The sequence below is a fragment of the Doryrhamphus excisus genome, linkage group LG21 (genome assembly GCF_037039965.1).
Source record: "Doryrhamphus excisus strain RoL-2023G ecotype Guam linkage group LG21, RoL_Dexc_Guam_v1.1, whole genome shotgun sequence".
Taxonomy (NCBI): Eukaryota; Metazoa; Chordata; class Actinopteri; order Syngnathiformes; family Syngnathidae; genus Doryrhamphus; species Doryrhamphus excisus.
In genome coordinates, this window is record NC_136377.1 from 59,866 (window position 1) to 82,502 (window position 22,637).

At 47.2% G+C, this 22,637-nt stretch overlaps 2 protein-coding genes across 9 annotated transcripts; both read left to right on the forward strand.

The window, feature by feature from the left end:
* The first annotated feature begins 379 nt into the window (after positions 1 to 379).
* On the forward strand, positions 380 to 12,471 carry LOC131138781 (arf-GAP with Rho-GAP domain, ANK repeat and PH domain-containing protein 1). 7 transcript variants are annotated; one of them, XM_078787709.1, is made up of 26 exons: positions 380 to 476; positions 1,925 to 2,004; positions 2,079 to 2,125; positions 2,384 to 2,731; positions 3,921 to 3,980; positions 4,064 to 4,220; positions 4,300 to 4,413; positions 4,855 to 4,959; positions 5,829 to 5,889; positions 5,951 to 6,071; positions 6,185 to 6,449; positions 6,524 to 6,723; positions 6,794 to 6,879; positions 6,953 to 7,135; positions 7,211 to 7,279; positions 7,706 to 7,805; positions 7,886 to 7,942; positions 8,819 to 8,945; positions 9,019 to 9,118; positions 9,302 to 9,503; positions 9,578 to 9,623; positions 9,693 to 9,877; positions 9,969 to 10,178; positions 10,262 to 10,367; positions 10,436 to 10,577; positions 10,659 to 12,471. In XM_078787709.1, the coding sequence occupies exons 2-26, from the start codon at positions 1,925 to 1,927 to the stop codon at positions 10,710 to 10,712; spliced, it is 3,225 nt and encodes a 1,074-aa protein (XP_078643835.1). In that variant the 5' UTR covers positions 380 to 476; the 3' UTR covers positions 10,713 to 12,471. The 7 variants fall into 7 exon arrangements, with proteins under 7 accessions (XP_078643835.1, XP_078643837.1, XP_057943993.2 ...); XM_058088010.2 differs by lacking the exon at positions 380 to 476 and adding an exon at positions 746 to 821; XM_078787708.1 differs by lacking the exon at positions 380 to 476 and adding an exon at positions 747 to 821 and having other exon boundaries at positions 9,696 to 9,877.
* A 390-nt stretch (positions 12,472 to 12,861) lies between these two features.
* ddx46 (DEAD (Asp-Glu-Ala-Asp) box polypeptide 46) lies at positions 12,862 to 22,568 on the forward strand. 2 transcript variants are annotated; one of them, XM_058087553.2, is made up of 23 exons: positions 12,862 to 12,972; positions 13,210 to 13,368; positions 13,468 to 13,590; positions 13,676 to 13,763; positions 14,561 to 14,732; positions 14,814 to 15,049; positions 15,123 to 15,233; positions 15,802 to 15,967; positions 16,037 to 16,157; positions 16,221 to 16,396; positions 16,459 to 16,580; positions 16,646 to 16,724; positions 17,723 to 17,805; positions 17,894 to 18,058; positions 18,892 to 19,054; positions 19,122 to 19,315; positions 19,385 to 19,522; positions 19,603 to 19,752; positions 19,808 to 20,035; positions 20,104 to 20,322; positions 20,394 to 20,538; positions 20,613 to 20,686; positions 22,237 to 22,568. In XM_058087553.2, exons 1-23 carry the CDS (start codon positions 12,956 to 12,958, stop codon positions 22,282 to 22,284), a joined length of 3,177 nt encoding a protein of 1,058 aa, XP_057943536.2. In that variant the 5' UTR covers positions 12,862 to 12,955; the 3' UTR covers positions 22,285 to 22,568. The 2 variants fall into 2 exon arrangements, with proteins under 2 accessions (XP_057943536.2, XP_057943537.2); XM_058087554.2 differs by having other exon boundaries at positions 14,564 to 14,732.
* The last annotated feature ends 69 nt before the right edge of the window (positions 22,569 to 22,637 follow it).

Below are 22,637 nucleotides of genomic sequence, written 5' to 3' on the forward strand. Positions count from 1 at the left end.
AAAATTTCATGTAATTATCGTTGTAGTTGCACATCGAATCGTTTACCACAAATAGATTTCCCCGACTTATTATAGATAAAAACTTATTTCCATCTGTGATTAAATGCAATTAATTGTGAGTTAACTATGGACAAAATGCAATTAATCGTGATCAAATATTTGAATGGATTGACAGCCCTAGCATTACTACATAATGTAGTTACAGTATAGTAGTCCCCAAGATGTAACAGAAGAAGAACTTTTCACCTTATTTTGAACACAAACAGCAACAACATAACCTTCACGCTGCGCTTGGCGGAGCCAATAAATGCCAACAATTTTACCCACTCACAATGACGTGAGTGGGTAAAAACTGGTTGTGTGAAAACCACACTGACAGAGCAGGTTGGACGACGTCTGCACCTGATCGCACCTGTCCTCCGAACCTTCTACAGTCCACAGGTGACAGTAGACAGGTGGATTTTACAACAAACAAGGTAAGAAGATTGTGTCTTTCATATTTCACATTTCTCCTTTCATCTGATGGCACTTGTATTCCTGTCTCCATTTTACACTCAATTCACCCACACACCCACACACACACACCCGCACACACACACACACACACACATTACTGGCACGTTAAAGGGGACCTATGATGCTTTTCCCACTCTTCTGACCTATAAATGTGGTTGGAATGTTGTATTCTGGTGTTAAACCATGCCAAAGGTTGGTGCCAAAGGTGCCAAAGGTAATGAGGTTTGCGTATTTGGAAGTGAGCCCTGAAAGAAGTTTGGGATGGCTCAAAACGTTTGCTTTCAAAAGGCATGGTAAAACTGGAGGTGTGTGATGTCACAAATAGGCGCAGTTTCTTATATGGGCGTGGCTGTAGGCCAGATACACTGTCTGCACCCACCCAAGGTCTGCTTCTGTGTTCATGGTCTTACTATGGTTCATGGTTATGGTCTTACATGTGTCCATGTCTCCCAGGAAGTGTTTCTTCAGGTGCAAGGCAAAGCTACATTTGTTTACAATTCCTAACGAGGCAAACTTCGGGCACAAGTAGTTGGTAACGTTGGGAAGGCGTAGGGCTTCAGCAAGTTTGTGGGCTAGTCCAGCTGCATAGTGGCCCATGTTCACTAAACAGTCCAGTGGGAAATGGCGTTGACAGATGAAAATGCATTTTTTTTGCTGGTAGGGAATCAGGAACTCCAACCACCCGTGCCTGGTGGGGGCGTATTTAGGAACTGGAAACAAATGTGGCTTTCCCTTACGAGCCTTTGCTAGCAACATAAACAGGGGACAATGGTTTAACACCGGAATACTACATTGGTACTACTGTTATAGGTCAGAATGCTTTAACAGCAGAATACTACATTGGTACTACAGTTATAGGTCAGAATAGTTTAACAGAAGAATACTACATTGGTACTACGGTTATCGGTCAGAATGGTTTAACAGCAGAATACTACATTGGTACTACAGTTATAGGTCAGAATGGTTTAACAACAGAATACTACATTGGTACTACAGTTATAGGTCAGAATAGTTTAACACCGGAATACTACATTGGTACTACAGTTATAGGTCAGAATGGTTTAACACCAGAATACTACATTGGTACTACAGTTATAGGTCAGAATGGTTTAACAGCAGAATACTACATTGGTACTACAGTTCTAGGTCAGAATGGTTTGACAGCAGAATACTACATTGGTACTACAGTTCTAGGTCAGAATGGTTTACCACCAGAATACTACATTGGTACTACAGTTCTAGGTCAGAATGGTTTGACAGCAGAATGCTACATTGGTACTACAGTTCTAGGTCAGAATGGTTTAACAGCAGAATACTACATTGGTACTACAGTTCTAGGTCAGAAAAGTGGAAAAAGCATCATAGGTCCCCTTTAACAATAAGTCCACAAACATGTTTTCTGCATCAGATGACCCCACCCCCGCCCGTGCCCAAGCCACGAGCTCGTTATTCACGTGACGGCTTAGGCTGCGCCTCTTCTTCGGACAGGTAAGTCCTTTAGCGTCTAAGCAAAGAACGCGTCCTTGTGATGAAGACGGCTGAGACGTGTTCTTGACTTCCAGAGATTTGATTGGACAATACGCTGACAATGGAGTTCCACTGAGGACAGGTATAAGTCCCACAAACCACAGTAGAATATTCTGGGATGTCCATGGAGCTGGTGGACGGCTGGTGAGGAAAGTGTAAAAGTCAAATTGACGCGACTGCTGATGGTTTCTGCCAAACTGGTTTGAAAACTGGTTTTGATTTGAAAGCAGATTGTTAGGCCACTAACACGCATCCACATGTCGACTGCTAACTATCATTTTTACTCATCCAACTGAGTGTGAGGGAATGATGATGATGTCACCAACTCCATCCCTTCCAGATGAAGATGGCTGTCCTCTCACTGGACCACTGTGCCTCCAGACATCGGAAGGTGTTGCTGGTGCGCTAACTTTGGACGCTGCGGTCGCTCCCGCCAGTGACCGCAACAGGCCACCAAACGTGGCCGCTCCATCATCTCCTCCCTCCATAGAGAGCATGACCGGCAGCATTGCTAGTCACATACCAAGTTTAGCAGGAGCTGCTAGCATGATCGCTAATCCTGCTATTGCATCGTCAACCAACATTAGCTCAATGACGAGCATACACAGCTTAGCCGCTATGCTTAGCAACGTGGCTAACCCAGACACTCACTCCGCTCCACACCTGCCTGCTTTGAAAAGTATCACAGGTGAGTCGTACATCGGTTTACTTATTGATGATTACCTTGATCAATCCACCTAACGCATTCCATTTAGTTCTCCTGCACCTATCTGGGTCCGGGTGGCGAGGGAAGTAGTCTCACTAGGGAAGCCCAGATTTGCCAGCCCCTGACCACCTCCTCCAGCTCCACCGGGAGGACAATGAGGTGTTCCCAGGCCAGCTGTGAGACGTAATCTCTCCAGCATGTCCTAGGTCTTCCCCAGGACCTTCTCCTGGCTGGGCATGCCCGGAACACCTCACCAGGAAGGCATCCTCACGAGATGCCCGAGCCACCTACTTACACCTACACCTACATACTTGAACTCCTCCACCTGGTTAGGACCTCATTCCTCAACCCTTTTCCGATTGGGAACCATGGCCTTGGATTTGGAGGTGCTGAGACTCATCCCAGGAGCTGCACACTCAGATGCAAACCGTCCCAGTAAACACTGAAGGTCACAGCCTGAAGAGGCCATCAGGACCACATTGTCTACAAATAACAGAGATGAGATCTAAAGGCCCCCAAACTGTACACCCTGGATGCCTTGGCTGTGCATAGAACTTCTGCCCATGAAAATGGTTTGGCAGAGGGCAACGTTCACCAGAAACAGGCTCAACTTACTGCTGGGAACGCCAACCAGGCTCCTCCTCCTGTCCAATGTTCCATGACTGGGACGAAACCCACACTAACTAACAGTCATTCCCTTCTCTCCGACCCCCTGGAATAGACTTTTCCAGGGAGGCTGTGTGATCCTCCTATAGTTGACCTCCGGTCACCCTTCTTGAAAAGGGCGACCACCAGTTCCGTTCGCCTGCCTCAGCAATGGCGGCACAGAACACAGGCCATTCGGAGTTGATATGTTTCCAGAACATGCGGATGTAGACTACAAAGTCCATCATAAACCTGCGTCCTAAGGTGTCCTGGTGCCAAGTGCACATATGGACATCTCTATGTTCGAACACGATATTAGTTATGGACAAACTGCGGTTCACACAGAAGTCCAATAACATCACACCGCACGGGTTCAGATTGTGGAGGTTGTTCTTCCCAATCACACCCCAGCCGGCCATACTGTCATTGCACACGTTGGCATTGAAGTATGCAAGTAAAACGACAGAATCACATTTTGGTTGACAACCTCACCCTTTGTGAGAAACCCTTTGTTCCTCTGGTCCAGATGTGCTTGTTGTGGAGCCATCACCACCAGCAGATGGAAATGCTGCACGTTCTGGACAAGGTACGCTGCTCTTGGACAACATGCAAGTTGACACTTTCCAAATGATTGCTTCCGCTTTCCTTCTGCCCACACCGACACTGCAGAAGAAGAGGAGGAGGGTCTCTACATTACTGTGTTGGAAAGTTGGGATGATGACGGTGACTCGGATTCATCTGATGAGGAGGAATGTTTGGAATCTTCCTCTGATGCTAACCAACAAATGAGAGATGGCCCGACACACGGCCTGCTCAACGGTAGCAAGTATGCATGCAGTAGTTTGCTGAGCAGTACTTCTTCTATGACCACGCTTATCCACTCATCCACTCATGCTTCTGTCCAGTGTCACTTCTCGTCCATCAGTGAGCGTCATACAAACTCGCCCAGCACCGCCACCTCCTTTGCATGCCGGCCAATCAGCCAAGACCAAGAAGTATTCCAAACCAAAGACTCCAAGGTACAAAACAGACACAACTGATGGCTTTGTGGAGTGGATGACGTGTAAATTGTTGGCATATGTGTCCTGTGATTGGCTGCTGGCCAGAAGCGACACAAAGAATGGTCTCTGCAGACAATAATGAGTAACAGTGCAGTTCTCAAGTATGGTTGGAGTCTTGCATATGGCCACAAAGTGGGGGCCAAGGTGGCATGTGGAAGTCCCCATCTTCATCACGCATTGCGTGTCCCATGTCTGTAGCAACGTGATGATATGGCCGCCATATAAAGCCCTCTGGTAGTAGTCCCGTGTCCATTGCCATACGATCACCAGTCCTCTCACACTAACTTGGCTGGGATAGACTCCAGCTCACCTTCCCCATAATAAGCTCCTTATTACATCTTATTAGAAGATGGATGGACGGATGGGTTCTCTTTGTGATGTTGTGCTATTGTGATGCAGTGTTGCAACAATTCGAGTGTCAAGGAAGAAAGGCTACGGCACACATGCCCTCCCACAAAGTGCTGTGGCCCGAGCAAGCTGGCTGGACACTTGGAAGGGCTTCAAGTATGTTCATCCTCTTTCTCGAGATCAGTGCTTCTCAAATCGTGGGTCGGGGTGTGGGGGGGTGTGTGAGTACTTTCATTGTTTGTGCAGACCTGCCAACATGTGGACATTTATTGTACTCAACATGCACTTTGACTCTTGAATATGCTTGTATGCTTCACAGATCTCCATTTTTTAATTTATTGTTTATTGTGAAGGCCTGCGATAACTGAAATTTAAGCAGCCAAGTAGCCAACTTTTTTTTTTTACAATGATTCTATGTGTTTTAAGTCTGTAAAAGCCCTCACCATACATTTTATACACTTTTCTCAGACAGGCTTGAACTTGGCCTTACATTTCTCGAAACACACTCAAACATTCCTTTGAATTTTCATCATCAACTTCCGAGGTCGGACACAAGAAATGAATATTTAAGTCACTCACATGCATTTCACTCCTCTGACCGTACTTCTTCACCCGGGCGCCACTTGGCTGTAGCATTTTTGTATCCTTCTTAAAACATATTGCTCCTGCCATCGTCCTCCCCCTTGAACTGAAGATTAATGGCCCCTAACAGCCGGTTAGCAAGCAGCTCACAGTTACCTGGTTTGCTAACCACAACACAAAAAGACAGGAAGGAGATTGCCTGTGGCCTACAGCCAATCAGGACGCGGAAGACAATGGGTGGTGCAGACAGAAGAGAGGCGAGATCGAGAGACACAGCAACGTCGTGCCACAGAACTCCAACACTCAACTTTCCATCATCCCATAATTCTTATTAAAGGGCCAGAGTGAAATGACAGCATGCTCTAGATAGACGATTGACAGATGGATAGATAGATAGATGGATAGATAGATGAGATAAAGATCATGAATGTGGTGTTTTTCAGGCATTATGTCTTTTGGGTGACTTTTGATGGGCAGTTGATGTCACTGTGGAAAAAACGAACAGTAAGTATGTCACGGTGTGCACACGTGTGTGTCGGAGGACTGGTTGTGTTTTGTTCCACAGGACCACTTCAGCGAGGTTCTCTTTCACGTGTCGAGTATGACCAATGTGAAGAAACTAGACAAGAGAAGGTTTTCGGTTTACTTCAAGAAGAAACATTACGACTTCATGGCTCACAGCGATGGTGAGATAGTAGTTCTTTTCTACTGCTTTCTTACGGATAAATCCCATTGGACTCTGGCTGTCATGTGACAGCGACGCATCAATATCAGGTGTTGTTGGTGCTTTGTGTCACAGATGTTCAAGATGGTTGGATCCAGTCTCTGTTGGCATCTCGGGGACAAGCAAGTCCTGCTGCGCCAGACCTGCACGGGCCGATCAACATCAAGGATCCTAAGAGTCGTTTCTACGCTGCAGTCTGGGGCCATGACCTCTGGATTTACCCCAACAAAGATGGCTTCCAGCTGGGTGTGGCTTCCTACAGCGTTCCTCTGAACCTGGCCACGGTCAGGCCCACCGGGAAACACTCATTCACCCTGACCACGCCCTTCAGGACAATCAAGTACTGACCCATCCATCCTCCTTTCTGTAACAACGTTCTGCTATGTTTGACCGGGGCTCCACCCCTTCCCCCAGCCTGTCTGTTGATTCGTCAAAGGATCTGTCTATCTGGTTAGAGGGCCTGTCCTCGTCAATCTGCAGCGCTCTGTCCTGCAGCCAGGTGGCCACGCGTTTATGGAAAAATCCCTCCAATCAACAGTGCGCCGACTGCGGCGCTGCCAACCCCGAATGGGCGTCGGTCAATTTGCTGCTCGTCATCTGTCACAGCTGTGCAGGTGACCACGCCCTCATCCAGCCTTCTGCTTTTTGAATGCTGACTAGCTAATGCGAGTCTTCTTTTTGCAGGCCACCATCGAGCTCTTGGCAGCACCCTTTCCAAGGTCCGTAGTCTGAAGATGGACAACAAAGTCTGGACAGAACCACTCATACAGGTGAGGGGGGCTCACAGAACCCACCATGCTATTGTTGTCAGACCGATGACCTAGAAACCCTCCTCCCTCACAGCTCTTTGTTACCTACGGTAACAGGCTGGCCAATCAGGTGTGGGCCCCGCTGGTGCCCCCCGCAGAGCAGATAAGTCCAGAGTCTTCGGATGAGCGCAGGTCAAAGTTTATCCAGGATAAGTACAGCAGGGGGTGCTACCGACGAGTCCATGCGCTGGCGTCCTCTTCTGGTCTGATGCAGCAGGTGTGGCTGTCACATGAGCATGGTCACTGACCATGTGACCATCTATCCATCCTGATCACTCGTGTCTTCTTTCAGAGGCTGCGGGAGGTCATTTGTGGCAGCGATGTCCAGGAAACCGTGTCACTGATCTGCTCAGGGACAAAGGTCATCCACGCATACACATTCATTCATTTTCTACCGCTTATCCTCATGAGGCTTGCGGCGTGCTGGAGCCTATCTCAGCTGTCTTGGGGGACAGGCGGGGTCCACCCTGGACTGGTGGCCAGCCAATCCCAGGGCACATTTAGACAAACAACCATTCACACTCACATTCATACCTATGGACAATTTGGAGGGGGCAATTAACCTAGCATGTTTTTGGAATGGGGGAGGAAACCGGAGTACCCGGAGAAAGACCACCACGCACGGGGAGAACATGCAAACTCCACACAGAGATGGCCGAGGGTGGAATCGAACTTGGGTCTCCCAGCTGTGTGGCATGCGTGCTAATATATATCATATATAGTATATATATATATACACACACACACACACACACACGTTTGGCGTAAAATCACTGCCTTTCTGCAGGTGTGTCAATCAGATCCTCACAGCTCGTCCCCCATCCAGCTGGCTGAGAGGGCGGGGCAAGCTCTGCAGGCAGAGATACTTAAGCTCAACCAGTACACAGGTGAAACACACAACCCTAAAATATCCTGAAAAGATTATTCGTTATCCTCATTGCTAGCATGTTTTTCATTTTTCAAACAGAGGTTCCGCCTTACCTTCCCAAAATAGGATACAGGCGAGCTGACTCCGCCACCTCAGGTACGAGCCAATCCCCTGTGGGTGTACTGAGAAGTGGTTTTATGTGTTATCAAGATGTGTGCCTCTCTTTTAAAGCAGCTGTATGGTTGCCATGGTAACTTAAAGCTAAACTCAAAACCTGGTCCCCACCCGGTCCCCACCAGGTTATATCCAGACCTTCAGTTCAAATGGGCTGTTTCACTGTGTAACTCACTGGGGGATGGTGTCACCGTGTATTGAGAACCTTGGTATTGGTGGACGTGGGAGAAGAATAATTGGAGCAGCCCTATGACGGGTTAGGGTCTGTGAGGTCTGCTAGCATTCCCTGATGAAATTCTCTATTAGTTCTAGATCTGAAGCTGAGGGAATACACCACATTTGCTCACTTGTTGAGCCACGCATCAGGAATAAAATGCAATATGAAATATTCATTAGGCCAGGCAAAGGTGCAGTACATGTCACAGTAGTCCTTGCATGAGTACTCATGGTATGGCTCAGATGTTAGAGTGCTTTGATCCTCCTTCCTCCTGTCATCGTGTGGAAGTGTCCTTGGGCAAGACACTGATAAAACCCTGCTAAAATTGTCAAAAGGAGGTGGAAAAGCGCAACACAAATCAAAGACCATGTCATCAATATCAGATCAATCAATCGCCATCTTTTATGTGAACGACACTGAACACAAAGGCGAAAAGCAGACTTGACAAAGTAAGCTGAACCACCATTGTGGCCGTTTAGCTCTGTTTGGGAAGTTGCATCTTGAGCACAAAGCCTGGCTTTATTTATACTATATATATACGTATATATATATATATATATATATATGAATATATCAAATACAAAGTCTTTTGCTGATGTTTTTACTGGACTGGATTGTCATGATTTGCGTCGTGTGTGCAGGAGATGAAGAGGAGGAGCTCCACGGCAAACTGGAAGAAGATCGTTTCCTCTTTTCTTTAGAAACTGACTCTGCGGCATGTGATGTCCTCGACTTGCGAGAAGTTTTGTCAATTTTCCGTAAAGATGGGTAAATATACTGGGACATGAGCAATGTGAGACACAAGAACCAGTGGAGCACTAAGAAGCCTTTCTGCCTGCAGGCCAACCTTTCAGTTTGAGTTGGTCACGGTAGACAACCAGATCGTTTGTCTGGCTGAAAGCGAGGATGAGCTCCTGACGCACCTGGTCCACATCCTGAAGGTGAGACCTTCCAAGGCTCCTGACAAGATTTCCAGTACCCCTTGATGTCAGACCACCAGCGTCTGAAAGAACCCAAAGCCCATGAGGGGTGTCAGACATGCCTTGCACCAATGAAGACGGGCCTGTAGTCTCGTCTATCTTCGATGTTTCAGGCGGTGACAGCCGACATCTTTTTGTCTGAAGGTGATTCTGCCAGGGGGAGTGTCCTATGCAGAGGTGTGCGGGGCTTTGGCGGTTAGTAAAGTGTGTGTTGTGGAGGTGGGCGCAGCCTCTAATGATCCCGATGCCTGGTTGTTGCTTTGGGATGGCGGAGTGAGCATTCACCGTGCTCACAAACGCTCCAAGCAGACTCTACAGATGGAACTGAGCGCGCTCAGTCACCACGGTAACGCTTCCCTCACATATTTACCTGCATCCAGCAACACACGTTAACGACGAGGTCATCAATAATTGTTACAGAGATTGAGCCATCTGGAGACGTGATCACCATGGTAACCGGAGACAGGTGTGTGTGTGCATGTCGCACACGTTGTGATGTCTTTTTGTCTGATATGATGTGACACTTGGGTGTCAGCAGGCATGTTTCCCTGCACTTTGAAGAACACTACAGCTGCCGTAGCTGGTACCACCTCCTGCAGGATGCACTGGCCAATCAGAACTCTTCAGAACATCAACACCTCTACCCCCTGGTGGACCTTAAAGTGACAGGCTCAGTGCCACTGGCCGTGGAACGTTGCATCAGCCACATCCAAGATTACGGTCACAACAATCTTTTGGGTCTTCTTCACATCCACACGTCTCATCTTTTCGTTTCAAGGGATGAAGACATTTGTTGTGGGTGCTTTTTCAGGTCTGAAGGTGGAAGGCGTGTACCGGCGCTGTGGCTTGGCCTCCAAAGTGTCACAACTGGTGGAGGCCTTGGTGAATTTTCCAAGCTCCGCTTCTCTTGATCCAGGTGAACAAGGCGTTTTGGACGTTGCTGCTGCCCTCAAACAATACATCCGCCAGCAGGAAGCACTCTTCCCTGAGAGGGAAAGGGAGGACTGGATACATGCTGCAGGTCAGTCCATAGTACTGTGTACGTAGTACTGTACTGTGTAGTAGTACTTGCCGTGCTACTCAATGAGGTGTTTTGTGTGTCAGTGATCTCAGATGAGCGGGAAAGGTTTTCGGCCTACCGCCGGTTAATACGGCAACTGCCTGTTGACAGGCGTGTGACGGTGGACGCCTTGTTTGGACACTTTTACATGTAAGTATTATATGGAAGGTACTTGGAATGGTGCCCCCCCCCTCAACGGTGTGCGTGGTTCATGTCAGGGTTCAGACATTCTCTCAAGTCAACAAGATGTCGGCCCACAACCTGGCCCTGGTCCTGGTTCCCACGCTCTTTCACAGTTTGAATGCTGACTTGCTCAAACTGACTCGCGAGTTCATCATCCACCACGGCCTGATTTTCCTGGTATAACCTCTTGGTCATGTGACCCCCCTCGCACGCACTTGATTGTTTATTGACTAAGGAGTGTGTTGTGATGCTTTGCAGACACACGGCCAGCATCATGCAGATGAGGAGGAGGAGCAGATCACAGTCCTCTGAAGAAGACGACAACCTGAATGCTAAAGATCAATTATCTTGGTAGTTCACTGACTCCATAACGAGGACCATGCTCGTGGTCTAACAGCAGTTAGACCATGACGGAGCGCTCTCTGGTCCCTGAAGGATCCCCTATGAAGCTTCAATTTCATGTTGTCATTGGAGACATGAGCCCCTTTTCCACCTAAGTGTCATTTATTCAAATGACATCAAATCTGACAGTCAATAGAAACTTTGAGACTATGTTGTTGTGAGTTTGAAGCCTTAAAGTGGCTTTTCCTCATATGAATTTGTTTAGGCACACAGAAACAAAAATCTAATGTTTCAAGAATAATTTCAAAACCGAAACCTAATTTACTGCCAATCTGGGTGTTGTTCCGGCCGGGTGTTTCCCATGCCGTGACTGGATGTAGCGATCCAGGCCAGGAGTCGCTGCTCTCTCTCACCCCGGACACGGTCTATCGTCAACAGAGCCTTAGTGTTGTGGCATTCATGCGCCTTTCTGATGGCGGGATGGGAATGGCCATATGCCGACTACATGGCTGGAGCTCAAATCAGTCTCCACCGTACCCGGGGCCCGGGACGTTGTTGACGTGATAGATGTGGCATGATGCCATTCACCGGACTGACAATGCTGGCCTTTTTGGGCCTTTATATAGACCTCCAAAAGCAACCCTCAAATGACGCACTGAGTATTGCTCCATGTGCATTTGCTCCACTTTTGCACTAAAACATGACCAAAACATGTGCAAACATCACAGCTCATCATTATCTCAACTGCCAGACACTACGTCAACAATAAATCTCCAAGGTAGAATGCCAACCACCTACCAGCACATATATGCATGCATTCCTACCTCTAACCTTCTGTTGACTGTCAGTATGCATTGATGCCATGTCAATAAACAGACGATATTTGGTCAAATGGAAGTACAAAGTAAAATGCAAAATGAAACATTTGAGAGTGTTTAACCCAAGAAGAAATCAGTTGAACACACCTTTCTGTACTTTCAGTCTTTAGTGAAGTAATTTAGTGAAGTCTGATGGCGCTGGGGCTTCAGTCCATCCACTGGAAGAGCCGGAGGAAGAAGATTCAAACTGGGAAGTATATGATCTATATCCTATTCTCAGGTTCCACCCTTGCAGGGGCAGTACTGCTCTCTTACGTATATCAGTGGTGTGACAATGGGCTCTATTTTTGTAGACCAGGCGCGGCGCACCTGCCCTGTTCCGCGCCTACGCCGTGCCAACTTGGTGTGGCTTGATGCAACTTGGTGCTGTCCAGCGCCGCACAGGCGGATAAAATCACGGATGAAATGTTGATTTGGGGGGACAAGCCATTTATTGAGGGGTGTGTTGGAGTTGGAGTTCGACAGAACGACAACAATGCATCAGAATGAGCCACTTCAAGAAACCACACAGGCAGTTGATGTTGGCAAAATACAAAGAGTCCTGAACTCCTCTTCTCATGTACTTATTTCCTTCTTATACTATTTTATTGTCATTTATTATGATTGAATATGATTACTATTTCTAACTGTAACTTGTAAATGTTACATTACCTTGTTACTTTCTATGTCGGGGGGGGGGGGGGGGGGCAGAATACAGGAAGTGACTACTACTTCTACTGCAATAGGATGGAGGGTAGGATTAAATAAGCTTTGCTTCTTCCTCCTCCCAGTGATATGTGAAAGGGTGATTTGTACTTTGTGATGCAGTCCATTGTAAATTGTGTGCATGTTCAAATAAAAACCATTACCATTAGCTTTTCCAGTATCAAGGCCTTTTGATGGTCATGCCACAGCATGGATTCAGCTCAGGACTTTGACCGGGCCTCTCCAAAGTCTTCATTCACTTTGGTGGACTTTGCTGTGTTTTGGACCATGGTCCTGTTGCAGAAGCCAAGTTGCTTTCAGCTTGAGCTCACCCACAGATGGCCCCACATTCTCCTTCAGCACAATTAATGCTTCCATTGATCACAGCACACACACATACGTATATATACGTATATATACTAAATGCATATGTACGTATGTTGCTTTACAAACTATTTTCCTTCTGGCCACACCTGTTTCAGTCAATGAAAAGAAGTACGAAGACCTCCTCACCAAAAGGGGCGCACTCCGGGACAGGTGCCACATTTCGACAGAAAGTAAAAAGGTCAAAGGCGCTGCGGTCCATGCAAAGCAACGTCAACATTGTGAACTCACTTGAAATCTTTTACTACTTTACTTTACGTGATTACAATGGGGCGAGAGTCAAGGTACGTACAAATAGCTAGCCTATCTAATGATGTTATCGTCTGCGACATTTGACTTGAAATAGTCACGTGGCTGCTAAACGGAGTTACTTCGAAGGCTAACATTAGCATGTTAGCTTTAGCCCTTCAAGTATTATTTCAACACAACGCCGTCGTCATAGATTACTTCCCTGATCAATATGAGTCGTCACCATTTGATAATCATTCACCAGTGAAGTCCTTATGTTTTAATTTGTGGAGACACTACAGGAAACGGTCATCGTCCCGGGGGCGTTCTGGTAGCCGCTCAAAGAGTCGCTCCCCGGACAAACGCTCCAAGAAAGACGACCGAAGCCGGAGGGAGCGATCACGAAGCCGGGATCGACGCAGGTCCCGCTCCAGAGACCGAAAGAGAGCCAGGCGAGGACATCTTATGTGATGAATTGACACTATTTCAGTGTTGACTGGATGATGTCTGATGATTCCTGAGTGAATACTTATTTTCTCCTCTCCCTCCAGGCGTTCCAGGAGCAGGGAGCGGAGGAGGTCCAGAAGCCCCGACAGGAAGAAATCAGGCAGCAAGAGCCAAACCAAGAGGTCCCGCTCTGCCAGCCCCAGCAAGAGCAGAAAGACGGATGAAAAGTGAGCATTCCTCCCAATAATATCTACTCTTCAGTTTCTTGTGTCAAAGCATTTGCATCAATTTTGACTTGTCTCTTCCTGACAGGCCAAAAAGCAAAGAGAAAGACAACCCTGATCTCCTGTCTGACAAGAAGAAGGTTAAAGAGGAGAAGGAAGAGGAGAAAGTTGAGGATGTAAGTTGTGAATAGTCAACCCAGACAGGTACCCTGAAAGAGCTACAATTACACACATGTTGCAGTTTCTGGTGGTTCATTGGTTCCAGACCCAACCCTGACGAGTCAGTTTCCAGCAAGAAGGATTACTTATTAACAAATGGAATATATCCATAGTTGGAGCATAGAAAACCTTTTTACCACCTTCTGAGTATGCTTTCTGTTTTTACAAGAAATAGCAACCCTATAGTTGCCTTCACACACCTATGACCTAATATAGTAGTCATAACAAGAGAAAATAAGACATAGAAAACCTGTTTACCACCTTGTAAATAAGCTTTTTCACATTTATTAGTGAGTTAGAGTGGCATGCTGACAGGAAGTGATGTCAGGGTTCAGAGTTGAGTTTCAGTTTGCTGTGGCTAATGGCCGCAACAGTAAGCCGTGTTTTCTTGAGGGATTTTTGTTAGTGATTGTGTGAGATTGCCTGGTGTTCTGGCGGTCAAGTCCGATGCTTCTGTGTCTCACCCAACATTACAGTAACATTAGTGACACCTAGTGACCGTTGTAGAATACTGCATATCATGGCAAGGTCTTTGACTTTATCTGACTTCATTTAGCCATGTTTGTGCTAGAAAAGGCTTCGTTTCGCTTTGTTTAGGCCCACAGCGCACTATGCCTGTGTTCTGACTGACTTCAACCACCAAACAGCACAAGATGTATTGAATGAAGACATTTTGGAAGAAGCTGTGAAGGGGTGAGAGATTCCTGTGTGACAATAAAGACTATGGAGTTGATTTGTTGCTTGTGTGTTCAAGCAGCAGGATTTTGACCAGAACAGGCTGGAGGAGGAGATGAGAAAGAGGAAGGAGCGGGTGGAGAAGTGGCGGGAGGAACAAAGGAAGAAGGCCATTGAGAACATCGGTGAGATCAAGAAGGAGCTAGAGGAGATGAAGCAGGGCAAGAAGTGGAGCCTGGAGGATGACGATGGTGAGCAACAATTCAAAGATGAAGAAAACAGCAACAACATGTTAGTTTAGCTTTAGCAATGCCACGGCTGACTCCTTTCAGATGATGATGAAGACACGCCCGCCCTGATGGAAGTGGACGACGAGGAAGACGTGGACAGCAAAGGGGACGTCGGGGAGAAGGAGGAGAAGGAGGATGAGATGGATGGGGGTGAGAAGGAGACCCCTGCGGAGAAGCGGGACGAGGAGGATGACATCGACCCCCTGGACGCCTACATGGAGGAGGTCAAGCAGGAGGTGAAGAAGTTCAACATGGGAGGCGTGAAGGGAAACGACAAGGTGGGTAGAAGACGACGTTTGTGGACGCTTGCTTGTCTTCTGGGTGGTTGATGTATTTAATTTGTCATAACAGAAGGGAGCAATGGTGGTCACCAAAGTTGTGACAGTTGTCAAAACTAAAAAAGGGCCTCACACTCATAAGAAGAAGGGGGAGCTGATGGAGAACGACCAGGATGCAATGGAGGTATTTTTGACACTCCATCATTTCATTGAAAAGCTCAAGAATAATCCGGGGAGTTCCATCCCGACATATGTGTAAAAATGGGGGGAATCACAAGAGACATGCACGTGGCCTGCATGGATGTTCACACCTGCAGACAGGAAGAAAAGGGAGATGCTAATTATCTTGTGTGCGCACGCAGCTAGGTGGCAGGAGCAAGTGGGAGGTGCATGTATTGTACATCATGTACATGTCCTGGCTACGGCAGTGGCTCCCGCCGTGGCGAGCAACGTACAGCATAGTGTATCTGACATGAATGCACCTTGCCCTGCCATGGCGGGCAGCGTCTCACGCTTCTCCCGCCACACCATGTAAAAGCTACCTATGGTCAACGTAGGGAGAGCGGCACACACATGGGTGTCAGGAATGACTTGCTCCCTAAGTACAACAGACCTCTGTGTTGCAACCCCTCTGATACCTTATGTCCTCTATGTGCTGGCCACCACCAACTCATTTCCCAAAAATTGCGGCGCACGTGTGTGTGTTTGGTAACACGTATGTAGGGATGTAACTCCCTTGATGTCTGGGACAGTACTCATCAGAGGAGGAGGAGGTAGACCTACAGACGGCTCTCACAGGCTTCCAGACCAAACAGAGGAAAGTCCTGGAGCCCGTGGACCATGGCAAGATCCAGTACGAGCCCTACCGCAAAAACTTCTATGTTGAGGTGCCCGAGCTGGCCAGGATGACCACAGAAGGTCAGGAAATAAAATAAAAAGAAAAAAGGAAAAGAAAACCTCAGTTGTAACGTGTATCATCCATCCCAGAAGTCAACATGTACCGGTCGGAGCTGGAGGGCATCACGGTGAAGGGGAAGGGCTGTCCCAAACCCATCAGGACCTGGGTGCAGTGTGGTGTGTCCATGAAGATCCTCAATGCCCTGAAGAAGTGAGTGGTAATAAGGAAGGTGAGGTTAGGTCATCGGCTGATTTGCTAATCTCCACATCCCAGGCACAACTACGAGAAGCCCACCCCCATTCAGGCCCAAGCCATACCCGCCATAATGTCAGGTAGAGACCTCATTGGCATCGCCAAGACGGGCAGCGGCAAAACCATTGCCTTCCTCCTCCCAATGTTTCGACACATCATGGACCAGAGGCCCCTGGAGGAATCTGAAGGACCCATCTGTAAGCACTGGATCATCTTCTGACCTGGACTTGTTTTACTAAATGTACTTCCTGTACTTCAGCCGTCATCATGACGCCCACCAGAGAGCTGGCTCTGCAGATCACCAAAGAGTGCAAGAAGTTCTCCAAGTCGCTGGGCCTCAGGGTGGTGTGTGTTTATGGAGGCACGGGTATCAGTGAGCAGGTAAACCTTTGACTACATGGCCCAAGCAAACGGAACCACAGTAACATTGCCTCCTTTGCCGCCAGATCGCCGAGCTGAAACGAGGAGCTGAGATCATTGTGTGCACACCGGGAAGAATGATTGACATGCTGGGTGCCAATAGTGGTGAGTGCTCGCTCGGACATAAAGATTTCTTTGCAATGTAGACTGGCACCTTGTCATGCCTGGAGGTTTGATGTGTGCACTTCTCCTTACGTACCCTAACTTGATTCCTGTCTATCCTGATAAATAGTGGCCCTTAAACCAAACACTTCTCCTCATGTACCCTAACTTGATTCCTGTCTATCCTGATTAATAGTGGCCCTTAAAGCAAACACTCCTCATGGTGTCCTTGTTGATCTTGCTGCCACACGATGACTTTGGCAACAGTCATGTCTTCTGTGAAGGTAAAATGTCCAGAAGACATTTATTGAACTCTTATTGATTTCAAATACGTCTTATTGTCTCTGATTCTATTTCCAATATGGGGTAAGGATGACTGTAGGGGTGTTACATCATTTATTTAGGCATTTATTTAGGTTGGAGTCGGGCCAGGGTTGCAGCGTACTGTGATGTAGGGAATACATATGATGGGAGGAAGGAGCACACTAAAGCCTCCAGTGCACATATTTGTGTTTACTGTAGTGTGCGTAATGCTGACGTTATCTGACGGCCTACAAGACTGGAGACCAGGGCCAGTGCAGGTTTGTGGACCTGGTGCCATCTGAAAGCCAAAGTGACTTAATGTGAGGGCTGTCCGGTATTGTAAATGCATATGTAGAAATGTGCACCTTTAAAGGTGCTTGTGTTGTTTCCACACATACGAGGTAATCTGTAATATGTTTCCCTTTTAGGTGAAAAGTGCTTGATGGGACTCCATCCCTCTCTTGTTTTGTATCTTGAGGCTGTTTTCTGACTTTTACAGGTCCCACCCATGCCTGTCAGATGGTACGCAAGAGATCACCAAAGCAAAAATGATCAGGCCACCTAAAAGTAGTCCAGAATGTTTATCAAGAGTCAGGAAGAATGAATATTGTGTAGTCTTGCGTCTTTGCTACATTAGCTTCATGTCTTTTGAAGAAAATTGTGTGTGATCCGTCTTAACAGTTTCATTGATGCTCCAGGTCGCGTCACCAACCTGCGCAGAGCGACGTACGTGGTGCTGGATGAAGCTGACAGGATGTTTGATATGGGCTTTGAGCCGCAGGTGGGCACCATACCGTTCCGAGCATGCTTGCATTTCCATGATTTTTGGAGCTTCTCACAGGTAAATATGGATCTGCCTCCTTCTCCAGGTAATGCGTATTGTGGACAATGTTCGTCCTGACCGGCAGACGGTGATGTTCTCCGCCACCTTTCCCAGAGCCATGGAAGCCCTGGCTCGTAGGATCCTGGCTAAGCCCCTTGAGATCCAGGTGGGAGGTCGCAGCGTGGTCTGCTCTGATGTGGAACAGCATGTGGTAAGTCTTCCTTTGGTTCTGTGAAAGCCACATTCTGCACTCTTTGGACTCTCTCGTCTGCCATGGTGTGCGCACAAACCACATTGTGCTGTGGACTAACCCAAAGATGTATTTATACCTTCTTTACAATCAGAAAGCTTCGCCCCAAAGACGTATTTTATACATCTTAGACGGCAAAATCAGGAGATGACACAAGTGCCCAAATGGAAGAGATCATGTTTGGTGCACTTTCAAATGTTTTTAGAATGTGGGAGGAAACCCATGGCGAGGTGGCAGTGTACCCGACCCTGCCCCCTGTATCCAAGCTTCCACACAGATACACCCCCAGCTTTGATGAATGAATGTGTGGAGTAAAAGTATGGGATGGACGCTGTCATTTGTTATTCCTGCATTCAGTCTTATTCATGTACTCATTATTTAGTCATGCATTATGTATGTTTATGCTCGGATTTCATTCATTTGATATTGAATACATTATTCTCTGTTCAGTATATGTTTGTCAGTATTTATTTCTGCATCGATTCATCCATTATTGATAAGTCTGTTTATTCATTCATTCATTTTATGTTTTTTCTGTCTTCATTTATTATTGAATACATGACATTTGTTCATTCATTATATGTTCCATCTGCATTGATTCATGCATTATTGAATTAGTTGTTTATTGTATATTCTTGCATTGATTCATGCATTATTCATGTTGCTGACTAATTCATGGCTAGTTCACTTTGTTTCTTCCTGGAATGGTAGTGTGTCCCTTCTTGCTGCTAAGCATGCTGTAAATGAAGTAAAATATGGCTGATGATGACCATGTTTAATATTTCTTCCTGTAGCTCGTGATTGAGGAGGACAAAAAGTTCCTGAAGCTCCTGGAGATCTTGGGCCACTATCAGGAGAAGGGCTCAGTCATCATCTTTGTGGACAAACAGGAGCATGCTGACGGTCTCCTCAAAGACCTAATGAAAGCTTCATACCCTTGCATGTCCCTGCATGGAGGTAGGTCCCCAGAGGAGAACGCTTCCATCCAGTCAGTGTGTCCAGTAAGCGCTCGTGGTCTTCGCAGGTATCGACCAGTACGACAGAGACAGCATCATTAACGACTTCAAGAACGGCGCATGTCGGCTGATGGTGGCCACCTCCGTGGCGGCCCGAGGCCTGGATGTCAAGCAGCTCATCCTGGTGGTCAACTACAGCTGCCCCAACCACTATGAGGATTACGTCCACAGGGCCGGACGCACAGGCAGAGCTGGCAACAAGGTGTGCTAGCCTGCTACTGGCTGTGCTTTGGAATCATTGCTGCATTGACGGCGGGGATGCCTTTTTCAGGGATACGCCTACACATTCATCACAGAGGAGCAGGTCCGCTACGCTGGTGACATCATCAAAGCTTTGGAGCTGTCCGGCTCTCCTGTCCCGGCTGAGCTGGAACAGCTGTGGGCCTCCTTCAAAGACCAGCAGCGAGCGGTACAAGACCTTTTTTAAAAAAAAAAAAAACAAACTTGTGAAGCTGCATCCTTGCATTTCTTCATCTGTCGATCTGGCAGGAGGGGAAGACCATCAAGAGCAGCAGCGGCTTCTCTGGAAAGGGCTTTAAGTTTGATGAGACGGAACACGCCCTGGCCAACGAGAGGAAGAAGCTGCAGAAGGCAGCACTCGGCCTGCAGGACTCAGATGATGAGGATGGAGCTCTGGATGTGAGTCAAGTCTTTATTCATCTATGTTTGCCATTCATACGCCCTCTGCCTCCAGATTGAGGAGCAGATTGAGAGCATGTTCAACTCCAAGAAGAGGGTGAAGGACCTGACCGCTCCTGGTGCGGCGGCAAGTGCTGCAGGCTCTGTGGGCGCATCAGCTGCAGCCTCAGGTGGTCTGCCAGGGCTGGGCCCCACGTCTGCCGGGAACATCCAGAAACTGGAGATGGCCAAGCGGCTGGCTCTCAAGATCAATGCTCAGAAGAACCTCGGAGCTGAAGCTCAGGTACAATGCGCTGCTCGTGCCTCTTTCCTCCAGTTGGCCAGACATTACTTGTTTGTCTGCACCTCCAGGATGTGATGCAACAGGCCACCAACGCCATCCTACGCGGCGGCACGATCATGTCCCCCTCTGTGTCAGCCAAAACCATCGCCGAGCAGCTGGCAGAGAAGATCAATGCCAAGCTGAACTACACCCCGGTGGAGAAGCTGGAGGAGGAGCGGCAGGCGGCCGAACAGTCCGAGACCGTGAAGAGATATGAGGAGGAGCTGGAGATCAATGACTTCCCGCAGGTCAGATACGCGTCACATGTTCCTTCAATGTCTGCCGGAAAGCATGAAAGCATGAAAGTGCTCTTCCACAGACGGCACGCTGGAAGGTGACGTCCAAGGAAGCGCTGCAAAGGATTGGCGAATACTCTGAAGCCGCCATCACCATCAGAGGAACCTATTTCCCTCCAGGCAAGGAGCCTAAAGAGGGAGAGCGCAAGATCTACCTGGCAATAGAAAGTACGCTCCGAGTGTCCTACATGTTTGTTTTATGAATGATTCCACTTTATTTTCACTATGGCCATTACTTGTAGGTGCTAATGAACTGGCTGTGCAGAAAGCCAAAACGGAGATCACACGTCTTATCAAAGAGGAGCTCATCAGACTAGTAAGTGACTAACATACAATACACATACAGTGGAACCTTCCTTATTCTTTCCACGTGATCCAACCCTAACCAAAATGCATACAGAAACTGTACATAGAAATGATCAATGAAAGAGATAACATGCATATAAATGTATAGAAATGATCAATGAAAGGGATAACATGCATATAAATGTATAGAAATGATCAACGAAAGGGATAACATGCATATAAATGTATAGAAATGATCAATGAAAGGGATAACATGCATATAAATGTATAGAAATGATCAACGAAAGGGATAACATGCATATAAATGTATAGAAATGATCAATGAAAGGGATAACATGTATAGAAATGATCAATGAAAGGGATAACATGCATATAAATGATGAATGAAAAGGACAACATGCATTCTGGGGGGACAAAGGAGTTCTTCAGTCTGTCGGTCCCGCACTTGGGGAGCAGCAGCATCTCACTGAACAGGCTTCTCTGGCTGCTGGTGACAGTGTGCAGGGGGTGGCTGGCATTGTCCAGAATGACCCGCAGCTTGTTCAGGGTCCTCCTCTCTGCCACTGTTGCCAGAAGGTCCAGCTTCATGCCCACCACGGAGCTGGCCCGCTCGATCAGCTTCCCCAGCTTAGAGAGGTCTGCTTTCATTGTGCTCCCTCCCCAGAACACCACAGCATAGTTTCATCACAGCATCCACAGACTGGTAGAACATCCACAGGAGCTTCCTGCAGATGTTGAAAGCTCTGTCTCTTCAGGAAGTACATCCTGCTCTGAGCTTTCTTGTACAGTTTCCCCGTGTTGCATGACCAGTCCAGCTTGTTGTCCAGCCACAATCGTGAGCTGATATGAAGCACATTGTTGTGCCCAAGAACTACGTTAGTGGTGTAGTGACACCTGGCCACACCACAGCGGCTAGATACTAGCTACTAGCTTGAGCACACGCTGGCTCCCAATGCCTCAGGCCACTAGCCAAAGGTACCACTACATGTTGGAGCTTTTAGTTTTGGAGGCTAGGTGTGGCGTTCCTGGCGTTCCTTTCTATGTTGCTATGGGAAATCATTGCACCGAGGAAGGACGTTCCCTAAATGCTACAAGTATGACATGTTAGCATGAATGTACCTGTCACTACATGCTCAAAGCATGGATAGAAACCCTTGCTGGAGCTTTTTGGATCTCGCTGCCAGACTGTGTCTTTGGGAAGAGTCGCATCTTCAGTGAAGATCAACGTATGTTTGTTTATCCCTTTCATTCATCATGCTGTCCATTTTCAATTGTTTGATGCACGTAAAGGTATAATTGTACAACCATAAAAATGTGTTTTGTGATTGTGAGAGTCAGTCAGACCTCAGTGACGGGTGATGTAGCTAAGGATGCTAACAGGGATGTTCTGTTTTCGAACGCACACCAGTTTATGCTAACTGAGGCAACATTTTGGCATGCGTTTTTGACGTGTGGCGGAAAACATGCTAATTGGGGCATACGCTAACCGAGGTTCCACTGTTATGTCTTCATAATATCCTTTAAGCTTTCACTGATCACCTTTCTAACCTCTCGTTACAGCAAAACTCCTACCAGCCAACAAGCAAAGGACGATACAAAGTCTTGTAAAGGACAAAGTCAAAGCACGCAAAGGAGTCCTTTGTGTCATGAACATTTTAGTCATTTTTTACATACAAAAATCCCCACCTACATTTTGCAGCTTTTTCTATGTAGCCCTCCTTTTCTTTGCTGTGTACTCGACTTTCCGGTGATGCTTGCTTTACCTCCAAGCTGTAAAAGTAAGTCCTAGGAAGGAAGCATTGAGCCGTCTGTGGTTTAATATGTCGTTTTTCATCAGCAGAAAAGATGCTTTTACTTTTACCGGTCAATAAATCATTATGGAGGTGAGGAAATGGGCGTTTGTGTGAATTGATGTGGCTGCACCATCTAGCTGACTGCATTTTACATTATTGAATAGTCTG

What these genes read in the sequence shown, in the direction of transcription:
- LOC131138781 (XM_058088010.2), top strand. An exon ending in AGCTGACTCCGCCACCTCAG is followed by an intron (nt 7,943 to 8,818) that starts GTACGAGCCAAT and finishes TCGTGTGTGCAG; the next exon opens with GAGATGAAGAGGAGGAGCTC. An exon ending in GAGCGCGCTCAGTCACCACG is followed by an intron (nt 9,504 to 9,577) that starts GTAACGCTTCCC and finishes TAATTGTTACAG; the next exon opens with AGATTGAGCCATCTGGAGAC.
- ddx46 (XM_058087553.2), top strand. An exon ending in GAGCCTGGAGGATGACGATG is followed by an intron (nt 14,733 to 14,813) that starts GTGAGCAACAAT and finishes GACTCCTTTCAG; the next exon opens with ATGATGATGAAGACACGCCC. An exon ending in CAGGCAGAGCTGGCAACAAG is followed by an intron (nt 19,316 to 19,384) that starts GTGTGCTAGCCT and finishes TGCCTTTTTCAG; the next exon opens with GGATACGCCTACACATTCAT.